Source organism: Thalassophryne amazonica, chromosome 11, assembly GCF_902500255.1.
Source record: "Thalassophryne amazonica chromosome 11, fThaAma1.1, whole genome shotgun sequence".
In the NCBI taxonomy this organism is placed as follows: Eukaryota; Metazoa; Chordata; class Actinopteri; order Batrachoidiformes; family Batrachoididae; genus Thalassophryne; species Thalassophryne amazonica.
In genome coordinates this window covers 42,223,754-42,244,869 of record NC_047113.1, presented here as the reverse complement: position 1 = coordinate 42,244,869, position 21,116 = coordinate 42,223,754, and the positions used below count along the sequence as shown (strand labels likewise).

The following is a 21,116-nucleotide window of genomic DNA, read 5'->3' as shown; positions in this document are numbered from 1 at the left end:
CCTACTGTACACTTATTGCAGTTGCGCTGGTGGCCACCAGATGTAAGCTGAGGAAATGAAAAGAATCGGAGAGCTGATGCATATCCTGCACGCTGTGCGGACTGAGATATAAGGTTAGATTAGGTTTGGTGGAGCCAGTGTGCTCTGTGTATGCCTGATGCTGTCAGACCTCAGAAGTTCAATGGCGTTGGTCCTGCTTATGAGAGAACTCTTAGGAAGAACAGGGGCTGTGTGTGTTTCACCAGGTCAGCTGGAGCTGCGTCAGAAAGGGCATCCAGTGTAAAATTTGTGCCAAATCGCAATGTGGATCTGTACTGGCTCAGGTGTTTGTTGTATTTATTTATTTATTTGTTACTATATACTAGCAGAAATATCCACTGGTTAGCATGCACTAAGCAAAAGAGTAAAATAAAAAAGAGATTAAATAAATACAGTGACCATATTATATCAGTCAGAGAATGAATTGTTTGAAAATGACTGTAAATACTGGCCATGGGAACTGTCATGTTTTTGAGAGAAAACAGCAGTTATTGTGATCATCTTTGAACATTCTGTTGTTCAGTACTTTGCTGAAGCAAGTTGAAAGAATGAAAACAGCTTAGATTAAAAATACATGTAAGATCAATGGCAGTGATATAATTTAAATATGTATTGATTGCCTTTCCGACATCATCATCATGTTGAATCTCACGTTCCCTAAAACCCAGTTATTCGAACACAGAGGTCTTCAACTCATTCCAGAAAGGGCCAAGAGGGTGCAGGTTTCCTTTGCAACCACCAACTTCACCAGGTGATTTCACTGATTAAGTGATTCCATCTGCTCAAAGTGATGTTAATTAGTGAAATCACTGGCAGCATGATTTTACACGTATTGCATACGATTCTTGCTTCATGCGCACTTCATGCGCAGTTCGACCAAATTCGCACTGTGGGTGAAGGGCCCTTAACGAACAGAATTTTCAGATTTTTTTTTTTTACAAATTTAAAAAATGACTTATTTACAAATACAGATTTATTTGTAAAAACCACTGATGACAGGAAACTAATTTCCCATAATGCCTTTTGGCATGTGTGTCTGTAAACACTAAAACCTTCAAAATTAGTGCAATACTTTAAAACTAAAACATATAGCTGATATGTTCACTTTGTAAAATGACAGAGGTGACATTAATTTCAATAACTTGTCCAGAATTAGTTTGTTTAAAATTTTAACCATAAGTCAAAATTATCTTGCTGTGCATGACTCCTGAGATACGTCTGCAAGTCTGCATGGTTGTGAAAATAAATGATCTGTTTTTTTCCTCCCTATTCCTTTCTCTCGTAACCAGCTCTCCTCTGCTGGCAGAGGATTGAGCTCTACCTCTCATAGCTCTCTGTCTGCTGCTAAATATGTAACAGACAGGCACTAAAATGTATGATTTCAGGCTTTACAAACATTTTTTAACTGTTAAGCTTTATTCACTACGCCTGCAAAAATATGTTAGCAGTCTATAAGTTATCAGAACTAAATTTAGCAAAAGTTAATTGGTCCGCTGATGGTTTTCAAAGTTGTTGTTGATGTAAAACCAAGATCAACTTGTGAATTAAATATCAGATTGCAACATCTTGATCAGTCTGACCATTCTATATCAGTATCTAATTATTGCATTGTGTTGGGGAATCCAGATCGAGGTAAAGTCCGGTTCACGATGTGAATCACATATCTTTTAATTTGAGTCCTCGTCAATCCTTGGCAGATGTCAGAAATCTCCGATTGCTCTTGTTTGCTCATGTGTTGATGCTGTGGTCGGCCAGAGGCTCAGGCTATAGCTGGTGTTACAGTCTTTGAGCATTTTATTACATATATTTGCAATAGTATGTCTTGTTGTGTGGTTAATTCATTTAAGAGGGCAAAAAGCATAGTACCATACTGTGCCAGTATGCCTAGCTATACGAAAGGGAAAATAAGTTCGTCTTAAGTCTGGACTTGAAAGCCTCTACAGAATCTGATGGTTTTATTGACATAGGGAAATCATTCCACAGAACAGGGGCACGATAAGACAAAGCTCCCTGACCCGCAGACTTTTTATTCACCCTAGGGACACAAAGTAGTCCTGAACCCTGAGAACGCAAAGCCCGGGCTGGTACGTAGGGTTTAATTAGGTCAGCTAAGTTGGGAGGTGCTACTCCGTGAATAATTTTATAGGTTAATAGCAGAACCTTAAAATCTGATCTTACAGGGACAGGAAGCCAATAAAGAGACACCAAAATGGATGTAATGTGGTCAGACTTTCTACTTCCTGTTAAAAGTCTGGAGAGCACCTGCCCTGCATGTTCTCCCTGTTCCAGTCTGCGGCAGATATCTTGAACACGTGTTTTCAGCCTATCAAGTGCTGGAAAACACTCATTTTAAAAAATAAGGTGTGGCTTGAGTAGGTAGATGTGGGAAAAATGCAGGATGGATAATCTCCAGGAACAAGGTTGGGGATCCCTGACTTAAATGTTAAAAAAAACAGTGGCACTCTACTTTTAATGATTGATCTCTATGAAGTCCAAGACATAGTCAGTGACTTGGAAATGTTCATGGATCTGTCCCCTGAATTGTCTAACAGAAACTGGGCATAAAACCATGAATTTAATCCTAATATTTACAATTGTGTTATTTTGTCCAGTAATGACTTCTGAAAATTGTGGGATTGTGGATGAAAATAACTTAAATTTCTAATTAATGCAGTATTTTTGTGAAGCTGTTTAAATTAAAGCTGAAAGTCTACACTACAGACACATCTTGACTGGTTAATTTTATCTTCATTCCAGTGGTGTACAGAACCAAAGCCTCTTTCTGTCATGGTAGTGCAGCGGATAAGAGAATATTTAGAGGGGAATCCTGCAAATGGTGATAAAAGGATCAAATTAGGCAGAAATACTCCTCAGACAATCCTCTTTTGAAAAAAACGATTGGCCACTTGAATTTTCAATCGGTGGTCAGGTAGGGGTCAATTGAAGAATTACTAGTTGAGCTGACACGGGTTTAAAAAGGAATAGTTTGGACCATGTATCATCCTTACTTATCATGTTACGGGGTAACATATGTCACATATCATAGAATCCAATAGACGTAGACCTTGTTTGACCTTTACTTAGGAGACCAAGCATTCAACACTGTTAACACTATTCCATTTATTAATCCTATTAGCTCAACCAATAATTTGCATCACTTTTTACCAAAATTGGAGCAACTTTAACTTTTGACCCCTGTACAAAATGACACTGACCTTTGTCACCATTCTTGCTGTTTTTACCCCATAACTCCATAGAATTCAGTCACAGATAGTCCAAACTATACCTTTTTGGAATCTTTATGATCAGGCAAATAATGTGGAATATTTTTCAATATGATTGGAGCATCTTTTAATTTTGACCTCTGTGTAATTCTTCAATTGACCCCTACCTGACCACTGTTTGAAAAGTCAAGTGGCCAATCGTTTTTTTCAAAATAGGAGTGTCTAAGGAGTATTTCTGCCAAATTTGATGCTTTTATCACCATTTGCATGATTGTTTCACTTATCTGCTGCACTATGGGGTTTTTGACTATGTCATGTGAATTCTGTATGACTTCATTATGAAGTCATTCATAGCAGTTAATCACAGATCATCAAGATAGACTTCTTGGTGTTGAGATAAACAAAAAAAAATCACCACTGTATATCTTTCCAAGTACTTTTTCTGCTAATGGTGCCTTGATACTTGCACAAATTTGATCCACGCACTGGCACACAATCTGACGTGCCAGAGAGTAAACTTGTTGTAAACTGTGCATGAGCTGTGTGCGGCTGCATGCCAGTGCGCAAACAAAATTTTGAAATGTTCACAACTTTTGTGAACTTGTTGTGAACATTGCACAACCTATTCAAAAACACTGTGTGTCACTGTGTGCCAATGTGTCTCATTGCCGCAGCACATCTGAACGACTATGACGAGATGTCACATCTATCATAAACAGAATTTTATCAATCCATAACAAATAACTAACTACCTTTGAGACAGCTTCACATGCGTTCTCCGCTGCATGGTGCGCATGAGACAAGCTGCAGCTGCAGGTAATTTCTCTATGATTCTGGCAGCGATGAGAGATGGTTTCATCAACCAAGTTCTGAGATGAAATGTGTCATCAGCTATGAAATGATTATTTTATTTTATTTTTATATGGTGGTGTCAAGCAGGACAAAAGCGGGTCACATTGGCACGATCAAGTGCACGGCAGTGCGGAGATCAAATTCGTGCAAGTGTCAAGGTGGCTTAAGTTAGAAGGAAATCTGTCTAGCTGTTTTTGTGTTATCTTGTTGAGACACACACACACCAACGAAAACAGTACTTTGCTTCTCTGCTTCAAAAAAGGGCTGCAGAAGAGGACTTAATTTTGTAAGCAATAATCTGGTAATTAGTATTCAAGGTTCTGCCAAAAAACCTTTCAGCTACGTCCTGCTGTTTGTCTTTGCAAACCTGGAATTACATCATTCATTTATTCTTGAGTGAAACCATATGAATAGTTGTGTGGTGGGGGACTGTGAGTTTCCTTTCACTGCTCCATCGTGTTTGATTTGCTTCCAGTGGATGTATTTTTGATCTCATAATTTCTATTTTGCAGGCTTCCTGAGTACAGGCGACCAGGCTGCCAAAGGTAACTACGGGCTTCTGGACCAAATCCAGGCTTTAAGATGGATCAGCGAGAACATCGGATTCTTCGGAGGAGACTCCAACCGCATCACTGTGTTTGGTTCTGGGATCGGGGCTTCCTGTGTCAGCCTACTCACCCTCTCCCACCACTCTGAAGGTAGGGAGGATCCAACTACAAGTGTGGAACGAATGCCTGTGGTTCTGTGCACTGCTTACTTTTAGAAACTGGTGATGCAGATAAGGAGTTATTGGGTAATGTTTTCCACCGTAACCGCACAAAGGTTTTAGGAAGCAGTTGTTTGCATTTAAATGAATCCAATGTTCATTTCCATCAAAGGAATAAAGAAAGAAAGAAAGAAACTCATTGGCAGCTTTTAAAGCTGTGTGTGGCCCTTAATGTATTCTGCTGGTGCACCGGTAGTCAACATGCACCTACTATACCTCAGAGTCAAACCTGTAGGCATAATATTTTATTTGTAAGCAAGATAAAATGGACATCAGGTACCAGAGGATGTTTTCCCTGGCAGCTGCATTCATGCACACCCTGTTCTTTTTGTAAGTAATGTTGTTTATCTGCTGGCTGCCTTGATGCTGCTTCATGATGATTTACTATTCGTGTCTGCCATACTGAACACACCATACACGATTCACCCATAAATGCGATAAACATCCCTCACATTCTTCTAATGCCTCACCTAATTAGAGCTCTGCTCCTTTTTTTCTTCCACCAAGAAAGTGTCACTTGTTTGTCTGATTGATTGCCAGCAGGGTATGTCAAAAAGACACAAGCAGATTGCAGTGAAATTTGGTTGAGGGGGTCGGGCTTTGCAATATATTATTTTGAACCACATGTGGATGTGTCATCATTTGTATTGTACGACCCCTAAATCAATCCTTGTCATTTGATTGGTTGATTGTATGTCATGTAACATTCATTATTTGTCCCACTGTGTGAGTGACATCAGGTATCGTTCATTTTGGTTCCATTCACAGTACATTTTTGTCCATCTGACTCCATTAGCTTTTCTTAAAAATGCTTCCATGATATGAGGAAGCTAAATCCAGTAGTCGAAGTGTCAGGTAAAGAAAAAATTGGACAAGTTCCTATTGTGATTTTTCAGTTTATTGAAGAAAACAAACATGCTTCCACACACATTGCTGAGCATCTTTGGTGACACTCGCTAAGCTCAGCAGTGTGTTGTCAGTTAATCTGTGGGGCGGAGTCAGCTGCCAGGTGGACACACAGCCATCTGTGCCCACTGATTCCTGTTCCAAGAAGAAACACCTATGTAATTTTCAGTAAAATATCACATGGCTTGAATCTGTTCAGGTGTCATATAACACAAATAATGAATGTTTTCCATTTATAGAATGAAAGGAATACAATATTGTCATTCACTGAAAGATGGAATGGTCTAAGCCAAGTTAAAATGAACATTCCATCTTCCAACTCACAAAAATATTCTTACCATTGCTCTCATAAAATTTATTTTCTTTTATTATATATTTTTTATTATATATTAATGTCAACTACCATATTGTTTCTGAAAAACAAACAGATTTCAATCAAATTTGCAGGACAGGTAGGCTTTGGGTCAGAGAGGAATCATTTAAGTTTTGAACCAAATGTGGATCCAGAATATTTTTGATCAACATTTTTTTGGTGTTAGATTGATTTTGATGTCAGGGCTGTGCAAAATTCAGAATTTAATTGAAAATGACTCTTGAATTCCAGTTCATTTATTGAATTTCAGTTGAATTTCGAACAGGGCTGGGAAATAGGATGCAGAATTACAATTCTAAATTTTTGCACAGCCCTGTTCAATGTTATTTGTATGTTAGCAAAGCAGCACCCCCATATGCACTTAAACTGAATCTAGTTTAGTAGTTAGCACTGTTGCTTCACAGCAAGAAGGTCATGGGATTGCTTCCCGCCTGGGCCTTTCTGTGTGAAGTTTGCATGTTCGTGTGGGTTTCCTCCAAGTGCTCTGGCTTTCTCCCACTTCCAAACACATGCATCTTACCTGAATTGGTAACTTTAAAGTGACTGTAGGTATCTATATGTGGCCCTTGGATAGACCGGCGTCCTGTCCAGGGTGTACCCGTCCTCTCACACTATGTCTGCTGGGATAGGCTCCAGCTCCCAGCGTGACGACTGACTGGACTAAGCGGGTATAGAAAATGAATGAATGATTGATTGAAATAATGCTTGTTTTCACACAACACTATTCCAAATGAAAAAATCTTGACATTCAGGCATATTCATGTTAACACACAAATACGTTGTTCCTTTACATTATCAGTTCAGTTCAGTTTATTGGCCATTTGCAGTTACAGAAACCACATTTGAAAAAAAAAGGTGCAAGAAGCTCAAGTGCGCTGTTGACATTAAAAACTATACCACAAGATGTGAACAAGCAATTTAACAGACACACATGGTAAACAAATGCCATGTAAATTCTAAAAGATCTAAAAACTATATCACGAACAAGAAAACAACCAAACGCCTGAAGAAAACATATGTACAAATCTAAAATTAAGGAGTTCATAAAAAAGCAAATTAAAAACAAATTAAACAATGGAAATATCAAAGTGCATTGTTAACGTGCAATAAATAAATAAATAAATAAATAAAATGCACTATATAAAGTGCATTGTGCAGATCCAAAATTCAAAGTGTGCCGTTCAGAATCATCACAGCTTGTGGGGAAAAAAAACTCCTCGAGTGTTGGACAGTAGAGCATTTAACACAACGGAATCTTTTTCCAGAGGGAAGAAATTGTGGAAATTAACTGTTTTAAACTGATCTCCGTTACATTACGTAGGAATTTGGTCTGAGCCAATACTGCATTTTTAATTGAAGCTCCAGAAACCACCACATGTGTTCTCACAGACTTCACATTTCATTTTTCCTCACTAGTCAAAGTAAACACATTCTTCTTGTATTTTTGATTATTAAACCAGCGTGCATTTGAAAGAGGCATTTGAGCTTCTCTGTTTTGGTCCCATTACACTGCCAGGGATTTGTGATGTGTTTTGTATTCTCCAGTTTGCATTAAAGTGTTACTAATTGCCTTGATTTCCTCCGATGAATGATGACTACTTTTGGATTGAATTTTTACCATAAATGCCTTTTTATTCATATTCCATAATACTACGCTCCATGTAGCATGTTATTATACTGCTAGTGGAACCATCTTCTCTGCCTCCCAGTAAATTGGATATTACCGGGCCTGTTTTTTCCCCTGAATAGAAATGTATGCCCTACTGATGGGGTGGGGGGAAAGAGCCAGTAAAACTTGAGGGATGCTAGGAAATTGAAACAGGAAGCCTTCTATCATGCCAGAGCTCTTGCTGTGAATGTTACCAATGGCAATCAGATTTCACACAGTCTCTCTCTGAGCACAGCCTGTTGTAATTATATAAAGTTTAGGACTGGAGTGGGCTGCAGGATATGACAGGAAATTCAAGTGAAGAAATGTCTTTTTGCACCTGCTTTCACAACTTGCAGTGTAATCTGCCCCCCTCCCCTCTTTCTACAGTCATAAACGTTGAATAAACAAGAAAGGAATCAAAGTGTCAAAAAAACCGAAGTAAAAATCAATAATCACACAGATCATACACCACAGCATAAACACACCTGTCGTCATGGATTTGGGTTATGATTTCCTATCCGTGATGGTAGATTGTTGCTTTTCAGGAACGTGCCTTCCATTGACATTTTTGTTCGCAGCCTGAAAGGAAATTAAGTCAGGAAACATGAATGTAAACAACATAATATTTCTCACTATTTAACTTTTTATTCTCACATGCCTGTGATTATCAGTCTCTGCACTGGGGTCACCTTGACCTTCTGCAACCACTGAAGTCCTTAACAGTGAGGCACCTACAGCCTGGATTATGCACAGAGAACCGTGGCACATGACCAAAATGTTGCAGCAGATGTTCCCTCACGCTGCAAAGGATGCTCCTCATCATCAAAGCCATTCCAGTGGCACCCAAGGATCCTCAAGAAGAGACCTAGTATAAACCAGAGCACTGTGAAGAACAAAGAATGTGCAGCATGATGTCAAAGTCATCATCAAGGAGCCTCTGAAGAGACCAATTACCAAATGCATCCATCCAGTCAGCACCTTAGGGCACTGGTTATGAATGTTTAGTGGATATTAAGTAAAAATATCACCTGCAAAGTCATAATTATGAGTTAGTGCCGTTTTGACTTTCTGTGTCATAAGTATGAGGTTGAACAATGACAACTTGAACTTAGGTCATCATTTTGAAACATTTATTCAAAATTTGAACTTTCAAAGTCATAGTAAGTGAAAGTCACAATTGACACAATTGCTCTCTAAATTTCAACTTTCTGAACCAATTATCAATCAATCAATCAATTTTATTTATATAGCGCCAAATCACAACAAACAGTTGCCCCAAGGCGCTTTGTAAGGCAAGGCCATACAATAATTACGTAAAAACCCCAACGGTCAAAACGACCCCCTGTGAGCAAGCACTTGGCGACAGTGGGAAGGAAAAACTCCCTTTTAACAGGAAGAAACCTCCAGCAGAACCAGGCTCAGGGAGGGGCAGTCTTCTGCTGGGACTGGTTGGGGCTGAGGGAGAGAACCAGGAAAAAGACATGCTGTGGAGGGGAGCAGAGATCAATCACTAATGATTAAATGCAGAGTGGTGCATACAGAGCAAAAAGAAAAAGAAACAGTGCATCATGGTGCATTATGAATGGAACAAAAAAAACTCTGGCTATCTACGTTACACTTATGAGGGAACCTGTCAGACTTTGTTTGCTATGCTGTAATTATAACATAATAGGTTAAAATTTCAAGTGTCAAAGTTGCAACAATGAGATGGTGCAATTTGGACTCTAAACCATAATTATGGGGGTGGTGGGGGTGGGGTTACTTTGACTTTTGAAAGTCATAATTACAAGATTATATCAAAATCTTGACTTTCTAAAGCTGTGTTGTTAGTTTTGTGAATATGCATCATCAGCTCATCAGCATGTGAAGAACACAGCTGCACATGAATGATCCAGTGTGCAGATTGATGACATACCGTACCCGTCCAGCATGCAGTGTGATGTTATAACGTGCTGAGACTGTACGTTGAAATATGTGCATATTTTTTCTACCAGTCCGTAGTAGCCAGTGTCCTCTTTTACACCGTGGTGTGCTGGGTGGGGGGCAGCACATCCAAGAAGGACACATCCAGGCTGGACAAACTGATCAGGCGGGCCGGTTCTGTGGTTGGCATGAAGCTGGACTCTGGTGACCTTGACAGAGAAGAGAACACTGAACAAACAGTTGGACATTATGGACAATGCCAGTCACCCTCTGCACACTGTCATCAGCAACCAGAGGAGCCTCTTCAGCCACAGACTGCTCCTTCCCAAGCACAGAATTAGATTGTACAACTCCTCACTCAGGAGGAGGAGGAGTAACAGGAAGACAGAGGACAGGAAGGAGAGGAACAGTAGTAGCCAGTAAACCAGTCACAAGCAGTATGTCTGGTATTTATATTTATATTTTTATATTTATATTTGCAAACTATTTGGGTTTTTTTGTTTGTTTGTTTTACTTTCACTTTTGATACTCTGTGTGCTTCTTACCCTGTGTGCTGCTATACAATGCTGCTGGAGCCTCAATTTCCCTGAGAGATCAATAAAGTTCTATCTAATCTAATCTAATGTGGAAAACAGCAACAGAATGCCCATAGTATATCTTTATCAGAATGGCATCACTTCTGACAAACATCTTGGTCAGGGGTAGGGAACCTATGGCTCGTGAGCCACATGTGGCTCTTTTGGGAACTGCATTTGGCTCGCGGACAAACCTGACATTTGTTTACACAATAAGTCATGAATAATTTTGGTACTGTATCAAAGTAAAAATAGACCTACTGAAATCAAAGTGTTAAAATAATGTTCGAAATGTAAAATATGATCATGTATTTTAATCCATCCCAGATCTGTTCTCTACCGCTGAAGTTCTGACGCAATGCGTCAGATCAGCCAATCACAGCCGTTCGGTGTACTGTACAGAAGGGTGACACCAGGTCAGACATGAAAAACGTGGTTTTTATTGGACAATGCCGTGCCCGCGGGGTCGTGTGAGGTAACATTCCATCCGCTAATGCTTTACTTAAAAATTTCAGGTAGCTAGCTGTTGTATGCAGAACAAAGAAAATGGCAAAGAGAAAAAAAGATGACGAGTACAGATCCTTTCAGCATGAATGCTTAGCCGCCGTTAGTTCCCCTCCAGCAGATCCAGCACATCGGGGAAAGCAGGCCGACTGGGTGACTGTGAGGAGGAAGCGTAGTCCTAAATAGAAGCCCCGTGTACACCACCAACCCGTTCACATCTCTAACCGTTTTTCCCCACTCGGCGACACACCCGCCGAGGATCAAACTCTGGTTATTGGCGACTCTGTTTTGAGAAATGTGAAGTTAGCAACACCAGCAACCATAGTCAATTGTCTTCAGGGGTCCAGAGCAGGCGACATTGAAGGAAATTTGAAACTGCTGGCTAAGGCTAAGCGTAAATTTGGTAAGATTGTAATTCACGTCGGCAGCAATGACACCCGGTTACGCCAATCGGAGGTCACTAAAATTAATATTGAATCGGTGTGTAACTTTGCAAAAACAATGTCGGACTCTGTAGTTTTCTCTGGGCCCCTCCCCAATCAGACCAGGAGTGACATATTTAGCCGCATGTTCTCCCTGAATTGCTGGCTGTCTGAGTGGTGTCCAAAAAATGAGGTGGGCTTCATAGATAATTGGCAAAGCTTCTGGGGAAAACCTGGTCTTGTTAGGAGAGACGGCATCCATCCCACTTTGGATGGAGCAGCTCTCATTTCTAGAAATCTGGTCAATTTTCTTAAATCCTCCAAACCGTGACTATCCAGGGTTGGGACCAGGAAGCAGAGTTGTAGTCTTACACACCTCTCTGCAGCTTCTCTCCCCCTGCCATCCCCTCATTACCCCATCCCCGTAGAGACAGTGCCTGCTCCCAGACCACCAACAACCAGTAAAAATCTATTTAAGCATAAAAATTCAAAAAGAAAAAATAATATAGCACCTTCAACTGCACCACAGACTAAAACAGTTAAATGTGGTCTATTAAACATTAGATCTCTCTCTTCTAAGTCCCTGTATGAAATGATATAATAATTGATCAACATATTGATTTATTCTGCCTTACAGAAACCTGGTTACAGCAGGATGAATATGTTAGTTTAAATGAGTCAACACCCCCGAGTCACACTAACTGCCAGAACGCTCGTAGCACGGGCCGAGGCGGAGGATTAGCAGCAATCTTCCACTGCAGCTTATTAATTAATCAAAAACCCAGACAGAGCTTTAATTCACTTGAAAGCTTGTCTCTTAGTCTTGTCCATCCAAATTGGAAGTCCCAAAAACCAGTTTTATTTGTTGTTATCTATCGTCCACCTGGTCGTTACTGTGAGTTTCTCTGTGAATTTTCGGACCTTTTGTCTGACTTAGTGCTTAGCTCAGATAAGATAATTATAGTGGGCGATTTTAACATCCACACAGATGCTGAGAATGACAGCCTCAACACTGCATTTAATCTATTGTTAGACTCGATTGGCTTTGCTCAAAATGTAAATGAGTCCACCCACCACTTTAATCATATCTTAGATCTTGTTCTGACTTATGGTATGGAAATTGAAGACTTAACAGTATTCCCTGAAAACCCCCTTCTGTCTGATCATTTCTTAATAACATTTACATTTACTTTAATGGACTACCCAGCAGTGAGGAATAAGTTTCATTACAGTAGAAATCTTTCAGAAAGCGCTGTAACTAGGTTTAAGGATATGATTCCTTCTTTATGTTCTCCAGTGCCATATACCAACACAGTGCAGAGTAGCTACCTAAACTCTGTGAGTGAGATAGATTATCTCGTCAGTAGTTTTACATCCTCATTGAAGACAACTTTGGATGCTGTAGCTCCTCTGAAAAAAAGAGCCCTAAATCAGAAGTGCCTGACTCCGTGGTATAACTCACAAACTCGCAGCTTAAAGCAGATAACCCGTAAGATGGAGAGGAAATGGCGTCTCACTAATTTAGAAGATCTTCACTTAGCCTGGAAAAAGAGTTTGTTGCTCTATAAAAAAAAGCCCTCCGTAAAGCTAGGACATCTTACTACTCATCACTAATTGAAGAAAATAAGAACAACCCCAGGTTTCTTTTCAGCACTGTAACCAGGCTGACAAAGAGTCAGAGCTCTATTGAGCTGAGTATTCCTTTAACTTTAACTAGTAATGACTTCATGACTTGCTTTGCTAATAAAATTTTAACTATTAGAGAAAAAAATTACTCATAACCATCCCAAAGACATATTGTTATCTTTGGCTGCTTTCAGCGATGCCGGTATTTGGTTAGACTATTTCTCTCCGATTGTTCTGTCTGAGTTATTTTCATTAGTTACTTCCTCCAAACCATCAACATGTCTATTAGACCCCATTCATACCAGGCTGCTCAAGGAAGCCCTACCATTAATTAATGCTTCGATCTTAAATATGATCAATCTATCTTTATTAGTTGGCTATGTACCACAGGCTTTTAAGGTGGCAGTAATTAAACCATTACTTAAAAAGCCATCACTTGACCCAGCTATCTTAGCTAATTATAGGCCAATCTCTAACCTTCCTTTTCTCTCAAAAATTCTTGAAAGGGTAGTTGTAAAACAGCTAACTGATCATCTGCAGAGGAATGGTCTATTTGAAGAGTTTCAGTCAGGTTTTAGAATTCATCATAGTACAGAAACAGCATTAGTGAAGGTTACAAACGATCTTCTTATGGCCTGAGACAGTGGACTCATCTCTGTGCTTGTTCTGTTAGACCTCAGTGCTGCTTTTGATACTGTTGACCATAAAATTTTATTACAGAGATTAGAGCATGCCATAGGTATTAAAGGAACTGCACTGCGGTGGTTTGAATCATATTTATCTAATAGATTACAATTTGTTCATGTAAATGGGGAATCTTCTTCACAGACTAAGGTTAATTATGGAGTTCCACAAGGTTCTGTGCTAGGACCAGTTTTATTCACTTTATACATGCTTCCCTTAGGCAGTATTATTAGACAGCATTGCTTAAATTTTCATTGTTACGCAGATGATACCCAGCTTTATCTATCCATGAAGCCAGAGGACACACACCAATTAGCTAAACTGCAGGATTGTCTTACAGACATAAAGACATGGATGACCTCTAATTTCCTGCTTTTAAACTCAGATAAAACTGAAGTTATTGTACTTGGCCCCACAAATCTTAGAAACATGGTGTCTAACCAGATCCTTACTCTGGATGGCATTACCCTGACCTCTAGTAATACTGTGAGAAATCTTGGAGTCATTTTTGATCAGGATATGTCATTCAATGCGCATATTAAACAAATATGTAGGACTGCTTTTTTGCATTTGCGCAATATCTCTAAAATCAGAAAGGTCTTGTCTCAGAGTGATGCTGAAAAACTAATTCATGCATTTATTTCCTCTAGGCTGGACTATTGTAATTCATTATTATCAGGTTGTCCTAAAAGTTCCCTGAAAAGCCTTCAGTTAATTCAAAATGCTGCAGCTAGAGTACTGACAGGGAATAGAAGGAGAGAGCATATCTCACCCATATTGGCCTCTCTTCATTGGCTTCCTGTTACTTCTAGAATAGAATTTAAAATTCTTCTTCTTACTTATAAGGTTTTGAATAATCAGGTCCCATCTTATCTTAGGGACCTCATAGTACCATATCACCCCAATAGAGCGCTTCGCTCTCAGACTGCAGGCTTACTTGTAGTTCCTAGGGTTTGTAAGAGTAGAATGGGAGGCAGAGCCTTCAGCTTTCAGGCTCCTCTCCTGTGGAACCAGCTCCCAGTTCGGATCAGGGAAACAGACACCCTCTTTACTTTTAAGATTAGGCTTAAAACTTTTCCTTTTTGCTAAAGCTTATAGTTAGTTTGTTGTGATTTGGCGCTATATAAATAAAATCGATTTGATTTGAATGGACCGAAGAGTTCGCATTTGTGGAGAGAGGAGGCTCTGCTGTGTGTCTCATATGCAATGACAAAATTGCATCGATGAAACGGTTGAATATAAAGCACCACTTTGAGACACGACACATTGCTTTTGCAACCAAATATCCAGTGGGGGACAGCAGAAAGAAAGCGTGCGAAGAGCTCCAGAGGAAGGTCCAGGCTAGTCAGCAGCAACTCCATGTATGGACCAGACAAGGTGACTTTAATTCGGCTAGCTTTGCTGGCTTTTTAGCAATCGTGAGGAACGGAAAGCCTTTCACTGATGGCAAGTATGCCAAAACATTCATGCTTGATGTGGCTAATGAACTTTTTGATGACTTCACGGATAAAGAGAAGATAATCAAACGCATACAAGACATGCCTCTGTCAGCAAGAACCGTTCACGATTGTACCATTATGATGGCAAATCAAGTGGAGGAAACACAAGTGAGGGACATAAATGCAGCGCTGTACTTCTCCCTCACTTTGGATGAATCAACTGACGTAAGTCATGTATCCCAGTTCAGTGTGATTGCGAGATATGTTGCCGGTGACACACTGCATGGGGAAAGTCTTACTGTCTGGCCAATGAAGGGATCAACGAGAGGGGAGGATTTATTCAAGGCGTTCATGGAGTTCGTCAAGGAAAAAAAATCTACCAATAGATAAACTTATTTCGGTGTGTACCGATGGTGCTCCATGTATGGTGGGGAAAAACAGAGGATTTGTGGCGCTTCTTCGTCAACATGAGAACAGACCTATCCTCAGCCTTCACTGCGTTCTACATCAGGAGGCGCTTTGTGCGCAAATGTGTGGCGAGCAACTTGGTGAGGTGATGTCGCTGGTCATTCGGGTGGTCAACTTCATTGTTGCTAGAGCTTTACATGATCGCCAGTCCAAAACACTGCTGGATGAAGTTGGGAATACTTACCCTGGTCTGGTTCTGCATAGCAATGTCCGGTGGTTGTCAAGAGGGAAGGTGCTCAGCCCATTCGCGGCTTACCTGAGCGAAATCCGGACTTTTCTGGAAATGAAAGGTGTCGAGTATCCTGAGCTAGCCAACACTGAGTGGCTTCTGAAGTTTTACTACCTTGTAGACATGACTGCACATCTAAACCAACTCAATGTGACAATGCAAGGCATTGGAAATACAGTCGCATCCCTTCAACAAAGCAGTGTTCGCATTTGAGAATGAGCTGGAGCTCTTCATTGCGGATATTGAAACGGGCCGTTTACTGGACTTTGAAAAACTGAGGGAGTTTAAAGATGCCGGCACAGCAAGTGACCCCGCTCGACATGTTGATATTCAGCAGCTAGCTGGCATGACATCTAATCTCCTGCAGTCATTCAAAGCACGTTTTGGAGATTTTCGTGAGCACAGTCGTCTTTTTCAATTCATCACTCATCCACACGAGTGCGTACTGGACGCAGCGGAGCTGAGTTACATCCCTGGTGTGTCTATCGGAGAGTTTGAGCTTGAGGTTGCTGATCTGAAGGCCTCAGACATGTGGGTGAATAAGTTCAAGTCACTGACAGAAGATTTGGAAAGACTTGCATGACAACAACCAGAGCTGGCCAGCCAACACAAGTGGACAGAAATGAAAAACCTCCACACGCAGACGAGCTGATTGTCAAAACATGGAACGCGCTTCCAGTCACATACCGCACACTGCAGCGAGTGAGCAGTGCTGTATTGACCATGTTTGGATCTACGTATACATGTGAGCAGTCCTCTCATCTAAAACACATCAAGACCAACCTAAGATCACATTTGACTGATGAAAGCCTCAACGCCTGCATGAAGCTTAACCTCACCATGTATCAACCAGACTACAAAGCCATCAGCAAAACGATGCAGCACCAGAAGTCTCATTAATGGTGAGAAGTGTTTGTAAGCTTCAAAATAACAACATGGGAGGGTGGGAGAGAGGTGAGGCCGCCACAGAGACTTGTGACTTTATGAGGCACTTATTTGACTCTTTTAAAAAAAAAAAGAAAAAAGAAAAGAAAAGACCTGCTGAGACAAAGGCAGTCCACCCTTTGTCTCAAAGAAAGGGAAATGAGTGAGGTCAAATAATGTTAGACACTGTTAGAGCCGTTTAGCTCAGTAACTTCCTACTTACCTGTTATCAATAAAAGTAATAACTTGACAGTACACTCTAAAATTGTTGGTCTTAATTAAAATACATGCTTTTAATTGTATTTAGTGTTTTTAAAAATGGCATGGCTCTCACGAAAATTTCTTTTAAAAAAATTGGCTTTTATGGCTCTCTCCACCAAAAAGGTTCCTGACCCCTGATCTAGGTGATGTTAGAGAACGTATGACAAGGTTACAGACTTCACGAAAATGCGAGGGTTAAGAATATCAAAGATCACACCTGAGGACGATCAATTTAATCATGATGAAAATTCTGCTATGCTGGTGCAAACACTAAGCTTGTCTCCAGAGCAAAACATCCCAGATTCAAAGCTGCGTGGGGTCCATTTACCTTGCACAGTTGTAGCTGTGTTAGAAAAATGTGGATCCCATGCCAAGATGTGGTGACCCTGAGCGAAATGGGATTAGCACAACAATATCTCACTGATTGGGGGAATAATTAGTTTGAAAACAGCACGATAATGTTATTTTAGTAATAAAAAAAATAGTCTTGGATTTACTGCTTTCAAAGTTTTTTTTATTTATTCATTCATTATTTCTGATTTATTACAGGTTGTTCTGTAAAGGATTTTATATATTTCACTGTATGTTTTATAGAATTATTCTTGGAACCACAGCTACCCCTTTTTCTTTAAAAACAATGACACACACACACACACACACACACACACACACATATATATATATATAAATTTATCTAATAATTATGTATTCCTGAGGGATTTTAGTGTCTTTCTATTTCTGTGCCATTCTATAATCCCACAGAGCAGATGGACAATCAGTATACAGACTGGACTTCTATTCCAGGTTTGTGTTCCAGGCTAATTGTATTTGTCACTTTGTCTGCATTGTCACACTCAGCCCAGCTATAATATAGGTGCCAGCCTTGTCTGGGGAGGTAATCTGGGATGGACTGGTGTCCCGCTCAGGGGAAATCATAGATTATCATCCACTTCACACTTTGGTATCCAGGGACAAGCAGCGGCCCGATGGAGCTCAGGCCCTGCATAGGACTCTGTAATTGTTATCTTTTTTCATCCCTGGTAGAAGCAGGTCTCCATAGTTAGTGGTGTCACGCTGAATGTGTCCACAGTCAGGAGCAGAATAACATTATATGATATGATTCATGTGTTCATGCACAGGCACAAACATTTTCCTTCACCTGCTGCTCAGATGCAATATAACGAGGCCCAGGTAAAAAAAAAACGTATATCAGCAATGACACACTGTTCCTGCGCTCCCTGGTGTGCTGTGTACTTAATGACAGTATTCCCACTCTTGCTGTACACACTCTGTCATCACTGCCTCCGATGCACAGGCTCCATCTAACGGGATTCTTTTATGCTGGTTGGTGGCAGAGTGACAACTTACTTCAGATGCTCCGTACTCCTCCTGAAGCCTGTTTAATAAGCCGGATCCTCCTACATCATTCCAGCCCTGCGGCTTCTCTCTTTGATTGCCTGCTCCTCTGGCCAGGCCATGGTGGCGTCACCGTGTGGGCGTGCCACGGGCTCCAGTCACGCTGTATATCCATCAGCAAGGGTTGCCCTTCTTGGTGCAGACATCCTCTCGTCAGGGTTGGATTCTCAGACCGGGGTCCCTGCCCTGCCAACGCCATCTAATCTCATCGTCATTGCGTCCATCTGTCTTGCTGCTTTCACACACAGGAAAAGCATGCACGGGACATGTGCCCGTGTGCTTCTGTCCTCTCTGGGCTTGGGCTTCTGTTTTTCCAGTCTGCAGCATGTGTGGCGCGTTGCTATTAATAAAAATGGCTGCCTCGCCTGCTATGTGGCAAGCAGTCGAGCTGCACATCTGAGACTTTGGAAGCAGAACGGTCATTAAAAGCACAGTCTCTCTCTCGGCAGGAGAGTGTTTCTGACCACCTTATTAAATGTAGCTCAACAGTTGCGATCCCACAGAGGGAAATCTCTCTCCCCTATCTCCGTTTTCTTACGACTTCAAACAGAAAGCAGCTGAAGAAGTTCAGAAGCAAGGACATTAGCCTGGGCTATGTATTATCTATCTGGCATCGCAGGGGTGCTAATTGAACATGCAGATTTGGCTATTTCTATATCTCCTACTAATCATTATGATTAAAATACAAAAAAGTGAGAAGGCTTCACTGCACGCCACCTGAATAACAAGCAGCTAATGATTCAGATGTGAGTTTGCACACGGTGTATCTCTCAGATGAGAGTGAGTAAGTTCGTGTGTGTGCACGTGCATGTGTGTGTGCACATGCATGTGTGTGTGCGCACATTGTGCACAGAGGCGTGTAGCTTCATGAGAGCACATAAGAGAATGACTAGCTGCAGAGGAGATGAAGGTCATTTGGGGTTTTTTTTCACTCTTCCTCCCTCCCTCCCTCCCTCTCTCTCTCTCTCTCTCTCTCTCTCTCTTCCTGTAAGTAATCAGGATAAAAGCTCTGCTGCCGAGGAAGTGCTCCCCTTTTAATGGAATGTCTTGGACATTAAAGACAGCTAGTTTGAAGGATCCTTCATGCCAATGTCAGCTTTCATTTTTATTAAGACTTCTGGGTTATTGAAGACCATAAATGTGCATGTTAAATGGTTGGGTTTTATTACAGCAATGCATTGAGTTGTAAGGCTTTTTAATGCAAGGCATCACCTAGCAAACATGGAAACCCTTTGAAGCATGAGTATTAAGGGGGCATGGTGACAGGTAGTAGGATTTTAGTAAAGGATGACCTGTCTTTGAATCACATGAAGAATGCTTGATAGGATGTGAAGAAAAGGAAATTTAATCATCCCCCGCTTTTTCCTAGCTCAAATCAAATCAAAATAAAATATTAACTTTTTTCCTCTGTTTTATCTTTATTTGTGTATTTATTTAACAGTCAAATTAAAAACTAGCAGTGATGTCCATATTGGCCATCAGACCTTGGCCTTAAAACGGAATAAAACTAATGAATAATCACATGGAACTTCAAATAAAAATATGTTGAGAGCAGTGTTGCCACAGTTACTTTGAAAAAGTAACTTAGTTACTTTACTGATTACTCAATTGTAAAAGTAACTTAGTTACTTTACTGATTACTCAATTGTAAAAGTAACTAAGTTAGATTACTAGTTACTTTTTTAGTTACTTTTCCCAGCTGCCGACAACAACCCTCTGCCACCTCAACATGACAATGATACCTGTTTTGCCAAAACTCACTTTATAGTCACCCTTTCTTGACTTCAATGAAAATAAATACTTGTTTTATAAAAAGTAAAATAAAGACGTCTTTCTTGACCTCATATTTAACTGTTGACAGCACTGTAACAGTAAAACTTGCAATTTCGAGCCTACATTGTTTATAAAGGTAACTATTAAATTCTAACATTTTTCTAACATTTAAATTCTCTCTAAACATTTTACTTGTCGAAATTATTATTATTTTAAGCAATATTAGCTGTAGTAAAAAACGGCTTCAAAATTGCACCTTTAATCTAGGGGTGTTGTGAAGGGGGCACATCCCTCCCCCATGCCCCCATTCCATCTAGATTCGCCCCTGCTTTGGCGTTTGAGCACAAAGAATGGATAACATTTATTTATGCAGAAAACATGACCAGATTTACAGGTAAGAAAGTTTTATTGCGTTTTCACATCATGTGGTCCTCAGAAAGAGAGTTTAGGTGCATTTGAGTGGAAAATAGTGTTAGTTGTTGACGCGTCGCGGAGGATCAGCTGTTTTTAACGACCAGATACAGAGCGGCTCAGCTCAGAATTCTAAAGAAAGGAGGAAAAAAAGTATAAAATGTCTTTGTAAAGTTCAGTGCAGGTGTGCTGATCACCGCGCTTTAAGAGGTGAGGACGAGTCGAGCAGCTGCAAAAAACCGTGGATTAAAAGCTCACAGCTCGCTTAAAGTGGTCAGTTCAGTCGAACCCCGACCTCCTGCCCACAGACCAAGTTTAATGCTGTTATCGACCCACAATGAAAAATAATAGTAACGCACAGTGACATGGAGAAGTAACTTTAATCTGATTACTGATTTGGAAAGATTAACGCGTTAGATTACTCGTTACTAAAAAAAGTGGTCAGATTAGAGTAACGCGTTACTAAGTAACGCGTTACCGGCATCACTGGTTGAGAGAGAGAATAAAGTGCCTGCTTCCCTTACATTCATACAAAACCCTTACCGCAATATTTTTTTTTTCATATTGATATTTAGCAGGATATTGTTAGATAACATCTGTGCTAATGCTTTGTTTTATGTTAGCTATTAAGTATTTGTGTTATTTGTTTG

The 21,116-nt window shown here is 40.4% G+C and overlaps 1 protein-coding gene across 1 annotated transcript in view; it reads left to right on the top strand.

The window, feature by feature from the left end:
- nlgn3a (neuroligin 3a) overlaps window positions 1-21,116 on the top strand; it is a 593,492-nt gene that overhangs the window by 357,106 nt on the left and 215,270 nt on the right. Inside the window, 1 exon segment of the mRNA XM_034181354.1 lies at window positions 4,628-4,813. Within this exon segment, the coding sequence (XP_034037245.1) occupies window positions 4,628-4,813 (186 nt within the window).